This window comes from Salmo salar, chromosome 01 (assembly GCF_965601325.2).
Source record: "Salmo salar chromosome 01, fSalSal1, whole genome shotgun sequence".
NCBI classification, from domain to species: Eukaryota; Metazoa; Chordata; class Actinopteri; order Salmoniformes; family Salmonidae; genus Salmo; species Salmo salar.
This window is the reverse complement of record NC_138291.1, coordinates 89074629-89081573: the sequence shown is the minus strand read 5'-3', so window position 1 is coordinate 89081573 and position 6945 is coordinate 89074629. Positions and strand designations below refer to the sequence as shown.

General features: G+C 41.6%; 1 protein-coding gene across 2 annotated transcripts; it reads right to left on the bottom strand.

Annotated features, from left to right (window-relative positions):
• Positions 1-219: 219 nt before the first annotated feature.
• On the bottom strand, positions 220-6050 carry LOC106608911 (TERF1-interacting nuclear factor 2). Of its 2 annotated transcripts, XM_014207123.3 has the most exons (7): positions 5891-6050; positions 5116-5312; positions 4902-5003; positions 3983-4078; positions 3750-3860; positions 2586-2709; positions 220-2455 (listed from the first exon to the last, which is right to left on the bottom strand). In XM_014207123.3, exons 1-7 carry the CDS (start codon positions 5916-5918, stop codon positions 864-866), a joined length of 2250 nt encoding a protein of 749 aa, XP_014062598.3. In that variant the 5' UTR covers positions 5919-6050; the 3' UTR covers positions 220-863. The 2 variants fall into 2 exon arrangements, with proteins under 2 accessions (XP_014062598.3, XP_045579757.1); XM_045723801.2 differs by lacking the exons at positions 220-2455; positions 2586-2709 and having other exon boundaries at positions 3352-3860.
• Positions 6051-6945: the final 895 nt, after the last annotated feature.

The window sequence follows — 6945 nt, the reverse complement described above, 5'->3', positions numbered from 1 at the left end:
ATCTGAGGGAAATATGTGTCTCATATTTGGTAGTGAGTGGACAAGCCAACCGGATGCTTCACATTTATACATCCGGTGAAATATGTCTCATTGTTCTGTCTGTGACGAAAGGTACCTGTCCTCTGTGTCCTGTAAGAGTGTAGTTCCCATTGCGCTATAACATAATGTATGTAGCCAGTTCCTCAGCGTAGCCACTAAGCAAGAGCCAGTACAGAGAAGTTGTCAGGAGCTGCGCATTGTGTTACTTTATTGTAGGGAAACCAGAGCACACAATTATTTTATTGAGTCTATTCCAGCCAACGTCTATATCCTCTGAATAAGCCTATCAGAGACACTAGTCACATTATACATACAATACATATACAAATGAGCTAGCTACTATAAGCATGATTATTACAAAATATTTAAATCACACTAATTCAAGGCTTTTTATTTACACTTGAAACATCAAACTCATGCATCAGAACAGGGCCCAGGGGTCTTGTATGGACCAACTTAAAAAATAAACATTATTGGGTGTAATTTTAAAAGTAATTTTTATATATATTTATTCACTCAACAAACACAATGACTAAACTACCATTCGATGTGTTACATCAGTGCTTATAGCTTTCATTATTTCCAACTCTCGCCCCTAAAAGCATTGCAGGGATAACTGTTCCCCACTATGTTAGAAGTTCAGAACACAGGGACAACATTTTTCATTACTAACATCTATATAGTCTCAAAAATCCGAGACCTTGGGAGCACATGACAATGGAACATTGTGGGAGGCAACACATCTGTCTTCAGATACTAGAACATCTATACACAAAAAAATGCAATCAAAGCACAAAAAAAAGAATCCCTTGACTTGAATTTGCTCAGTGTTCTTTCCTGTCATGTGCTTTCAAAAGTTCTGTCCGACTGAAAGCTTTCTCGCATCTTAAACATTTGTAGGGCTTCTCTCCCGTGTGAGTCATCATGTGTCTTTTCCGTACCCTTAAGTCAGAAAAGTTTCTCCCACAGACAGAACACGGATACGGCTTCTCCCCCGTATGAGTTCGCATGTGTCGAGTGATATAACAATTTTGCGTAAAACCCTTCCCACAGATTTTGCACTTATATGGCCGCTCTCCAGTATGATATCTCATGTGTACCCTCAGTTCCTTTGGAGATCTGAAACCCTTCCCGCACTCTGACTCTGTGCATTTAAAAGGCCTCTCCTGAGTGTGAATCAGGTCATGCCTTGTCAATGAGGACATGCTAAGAAACAGCTTACCGCAGTATGTGCATGGATAACGCACCCCAGCATGACAGATTTTCACATGACTTACCAATGCCCTCTTCTCCCCGTAAGATTTGTCACACTGGGAGCAGGAGTGTTTATCTTCGGGTTTGCTGTGAACATTTAGCATGTGGTTTCTCAGCGTTGTTATGTTGATAAAGCCTTTTCCACACTCCCAGCAAAGGCATTTCTCTCCTGTGTGTATTCTTTCATGTTCGGCAAGAGTCGTTGATGATTTACATTTCTTTGGACAGTGGGAACACTGGTAAGGGAGAGTGTGAGTCCTCTCGTGCCTGACAAGATCTGATAACTCAGTGTAGCTTTTCTCACAGTAGGTGCAGAGGAATGGCCCGCTGAATTTATGGACATCCAGATAGTGTTTCTTGATGGGCCTGACACCATTGAAGCTGTTTTCACACATGGTGCATTTCAAAGGGTTGTGCACCAGCTTATGCCTGTCAAGCTTTTCTATGTCTGCGAACATCCTTCCGCAAATGCAGCACACTTTTGACTCTTTCTGTTTTAGGTTCTGGATAGGCTCCCCTGTGTGGATTTTCTGGTGCCGCTTCATGTCTGCACTTCGACTGAAAGTCTTCTCACAAATCTGGCACTGCTTGAATGTATATTTTTCAGAAAATTCTGTGTCGGTTTGTTTCTGTTCTTGTGTTAGAAATGTCTTCATCTTCAGCCCTCTGTTTCTTCTTACTGGTAAAAAAGGCAATAATATCAGGTTGGTAGTGTCAACCCTTTGTAGATCCACTGAGGGCTGGTAAAGCACAGAGGATATGATCACAGACTTGCTGTTGATTACGCTAAGCATTTGTTCTCCATGACTTCCACTGGCTTTGTGTGTCTTTATTTTACGCTTTTTGAAAGATCTCTTTTTCCCGACACTTAAATCTTCAAAAGGCTGCACCATCCCGTCTTCCCCGATAACCATCACCGTTTCGTACTTTGGTTCCACCTTGCCTGTCTCGGGGTCCACAAACTCTGCATCATCCTCATCACTAACAGAGGATCTTTTGTTTTTCTCACATTCCCCTGACCTGCTATCCACCCCCTCTTCTCTTTCTTTTACATCCATACTTTTTCTTTCTTTCTCCACCTCTGTTGCAATCACCACCCGTTCCACAGGAGGAAGACAGAGAGCTGAGAGAATGCAGTCCCCATCGGTGGAAGATGGAGGGTCTGTGAAAGAAGGAAAAAGGGAACCAAAACTCAACCCAGTAATGCTCAATAGAAGTAATTTGCCATTGGGTGTGTCAAAACGAATCCATCATATTAAGCATGAAAATTATGGGTTCTGTGAGATGCCTACCATGGTTGTCCAGCGGGCCAAGGTCTCTGTGGTACTGAAGTAGGGTTTTCATCTGCTGAGGGTGAGACACAGACTCAACACATTCCTCCAGAACAGAGGGAACATCGCTGAGCAACAAGGCAGCCTGACACAACGAGGAATACAGAGTTAGAAGGAATATAGGTAGAATTCACACAATGCCTAAGTGTCAAGTCCATGGTTCCTCTATACCAGTGGTCTCTAACCTTTTCTAGCATGAGAGTTACCTTTAAAAATGAAACATGTCAAAAGCTACTTGTTTTGTTCTAGCTTTCGAATAGAAACAATGTTCTCTTCTCCTGCGCAACTCTTCACCAGGTCCTTAGTGTACAAGAGAAAGTAGTACACTATGTTTTCTGTCAATATACCTGGTAAAATAATGGTTAATAAACAACTTCCACCTGCAATTTTTATCCTCAAATTACATTTTCCGTTAAAATAAAAAACCTGGTTTTAGATTTTTTTGTTTTTCACTCTCAAAATTACAATTGTTCATAGAAAAACAACAAAATGTGATGTTCTGAGTCCATATCAATGGCTAATTCCCCTTTAATCCCATCAGATGACCATTTATTTTTAGGTCTGGAAGAAAACTAACAAATTTGGTTCTTCAAGTGTAATTCCCCTTTAATTGCGCATCTGGCAAGTGAGGAATGTGCGAAGGTTCTGTACTGCTGCTGCTCATTTCATGGCAAAGTGTGCAAATAACAAATAATAGATACAAATTATATACTTCTGCCAGGTAAGCCTACATTGCAGTTAACATTTTATTGAGAAGGTTTGGCTGCATATTTCTGTCAACCCACAAGACAGTTATCACATCAACTGGCTACACACAGAGTGATAGACAAACGTGTGCACCACACACAAGCAATATTTCTGGAAATAAAGATATTGTGTTAGGTTTGGCTTTTTAAGTCAATAGTGGCTAACAAGGGGTGGGATCATGTTAATGTTGCGTTGATTAGATAGTTGCTAGGAGCTTGCGGTGTCTGTTACTCGTGAGTTTTGTTTGTCAGTTTGCCGTGGAACACGTGAAAAATGCATGTACTTTCAGAATTGTTAGGCAAGCTACTCATAGTATGGCTGCGATCGACCTGTTGAAGACCCCTCCTCTATACGAGTTTAGTTTATTTCTACTAGTACCTGTTGGAAGTTTGATACAGGAACTAGCTTCTCAAGTCTCGAAAGAAATTGCCACATGAGTTTCTGAATGGCTGCATCATAACTGGGACCAAATTCTACAGGAAAAACATCCTAAAACAGAGTAAAGAAATATGAGCTATGAAAACCTCTCAGAAGATATTATTATTTAAATTGTTGAAATACAGTAATGTGAAAATGATCCATGGCTATTCCATACCCTCATACTGACTGACCTGGAAGAAATGTTCTCTCTCATCAGGGTCTTTTAGAAGGGTTTGAACCAGCCCCAGGAAGTTGGATTCAGATAATCCTACCTCTGCATCCGTCGCCTGAAACACAGAATATAAACATGTTGCCTTCATCAGGACATCTAGATGATAGCTTGTCATTTAGGCTGCATATATTTTTTCCATAATGTATCATTGTCTTATAAGAAATACACTACATGAGCAAAAGTATGTGGACATTTACAGTTGGCACTATGCATTCGGCAGGTAGCTTTCTTCTGGTATCCACCAAACCTAGATTAGTCTGTCAGACTGCCAGATGGTGAAGTGTGATTCATCACGCCAAAGAACGCATTTCCACTGCTCCAGAGTCCAATGGCGGCGAGCTTTACACTACTCCAGCCGACACTTGGCATTGCGCATGGTGATCTTAGGCTTGGGTGCGGCTGCTCGGCCATGGAAACCCATTTCATGAAGCTCCCGACGAACAATTATTGTGCTGACGTTGCTTCCAGAGGCAGTTTGAGCACTCGATGGTCCCGTTCTGTGAGCTTGTGTGGCCTACCACTTCGGGGCTAAGACGTCGTTGCTCCTAGATGTTTCCACTTCACAATAACAGCACTTACAGTGGACCGGGGCAGCTCTAGCAGGGCAGAAATTTGACAAACTGACTTGTTGGAAAGGTGGCATCCTATGACGGTGCCACGTTGAAAGTCACTTAGCTCTTCAGTAAGGCCATTCTACTGACAATGTTTGTCAATGAAGACTGCATGGTTGTGTGCTCAATTTTATACACCTGTCAGTAACGGGTGTGGCTGAAATAGCGGAATCCACTCATTTGAAGGGGTGTCCACATACTTTTGTATATATCGTGTATTACTGACTGATTTAGATATTAGCTGAGTCTCTGCCCTAAGGAGCTCACCTGTGTCCCCCAGAGAGGTGTGAGGGTCTGTATCCTGTCCAGGTGTGGCTGAATGGTCTGGAGGTCTGTGATCGGCTTGGAGCGACACAACTCTAGGACCAGCTGAAACCAGCGCAAACCAGTTAGGATACTTATTTGGGACAATAAACATGACTAAATGTGATCATATGCCATCGTTCCCCACATAATGATGAACACTAGTTCCATCCCTCACCCGTGCTCGAAGACCCAGAATAAGTTGGGCCCTCTGTCTGTGGTTCAGAAGCTCTGGAACCATCTCTGTGACCATGGTAACAAACTCATCCAGCATCCCATAATCCATCACGTGTCTCTGCTGGACCGTCTGCCAGATGGCAGCTGAGACCAGCCGCAGTGGTGGGACCATGAGGCGCAGAGAGTGGAGAGGAAGACCTGAAAAAGAGAAGTTGACTTAGTTTTTCACAAATCAATGTATAAGCACCTATTATTGCACATCACAAAACACTCTAGCTTGTGTAACTATTTTTACAATTCTATGTGATTCATTGTCGAGAATGTTGTGAGTGTGAGAAACATCATTCATCCAGAAACAACCCCTAGGTCTTTCCCTTATTAGAATAATTGAGTCTTCCTTTTGATTAACGTAGGGGAGTTGAACAAAGCGTGGATCTACAATAAAGAGGACAGGTAGTAAGGATTGTTTCTGGATGGGCCTAGAGATGCGGTGAAACGACTGTGCAAAGTAGCAAAGGAATGTTTGCTAGCTAGCAAGCCAACACTTCAAGGAAGTTTATTTCTTCAACTGCTTACTGTATTTAATAAAAGAACGGGCATGAAATGTTGCACATCTGCAATAACAACTGAAAAAGGACATGCAAAACATATTTTAGACGTTCTGAAACGAGTCCAGTTACCGTACGAAACAGTAAGAAGTTAGACATAAATATATATATCTAACGTTAGCAAGTATGTCCGATATAGCTCTAGTATCGTAGCTATAAACATTTTACCATTCCCCCCAGACATTTGTTTTTGCATATCTCTCCACTGCAGTCACACCAGACACCTGGAAATGCAATAAGGTGATCGAAAATAACAACTACTTTTGCCGATATGTGCCACTGTGCGTGCGTTCTCGAACAAGACTGTGGGGGACCTATTAAGATGTAACACATGAGGTCCTTGTAAATATGTAGTTCCCTTCTTCCTTCGATGAGGTTTAAAACGGCGGTTGGCATCCAATAAATGTTGCATTACCATGAAGTCAAATCGAATTGTATCAGTAACATGCGCCGAATACAACAGGTGTAGACCGTACAGTGAAATGATTACTTTCGAGCCCCTAACCAACAATGCTTTAAAAAAAATACTTATAAGAAATAAAAGTAACAAATAATTAAAGAGGCAGCAGTAAAACAACAATAGCGACACTACATACAGGGGGGTGCCGGGGTAATATGTAACGTTACATGTAGGTAGAGTTATTAAAGTGACTCCACAAATTTCTTGTTAACAAACTATAGTTTTGGCAAGACGGTAAGGACATCTACTGTGTGCATGACACAAGTCATTTTCCCAACAATTGTTTACAGATTATTTCACTTGTAATTCACTGTATCACAATTCCAGTGGGTCAGAAGTTAACATACACTAAGTTGACTGTGCCTTTAAACAGCTTGGAAAATTCCAGAAAATTATGTAATGGCTTTAGAAGCTTCTGATAGGCTAATTGACATTAATTTAGTCAATTGGAGGTGTACTTGTGGATGTATTTCAAGGCCTACCTTCAAACTCAGTGCCTCTTTGCTTGACATCATGGGAAAATCAAAAGAAATCAGCCAAGACCTCAGAAATAAATTGTAGACCTCCACAAGTCTGGTTCATCCTTGCGAGCAATTTCCAAACGCCTGAAGGTACCACATTCATCTGTACAAGCAATAGTACGCAAGTATAAACACCATGGGACCACGCAGCCGTCATACCGCTTAGGAAAGAGACACATTCTATCTCCTAGAGATGAACGTACTTTGGTGTGAAAAGTGCAAATCAATACCAGAAAAACAGC

Excerpts from the sequence above, each read along its gene's own strand:
- LOC106608911 (XM_014207123.3), bottom strand. The coding sequence starts at position 5,918 with ATGCAAAAACAAATGTCTGGGGGGAATG. Across the intron at positions 5,004-5,115 it reads TTCTGGGTCTTCGAGCACGG|CTGGTCCTAGAGTTGTGTCG; the intron begins GTGAGGGATGGA and ends CGCTGGTTTCAG. Across the intron at positions 3,861-3,982 it reads AGAGAGAACATTTCTTCCAG|GATGTTTTTCCTGTAGAATT; the intron begins GTCAGTCAGTAT and ends ACTCTGTTTTAG.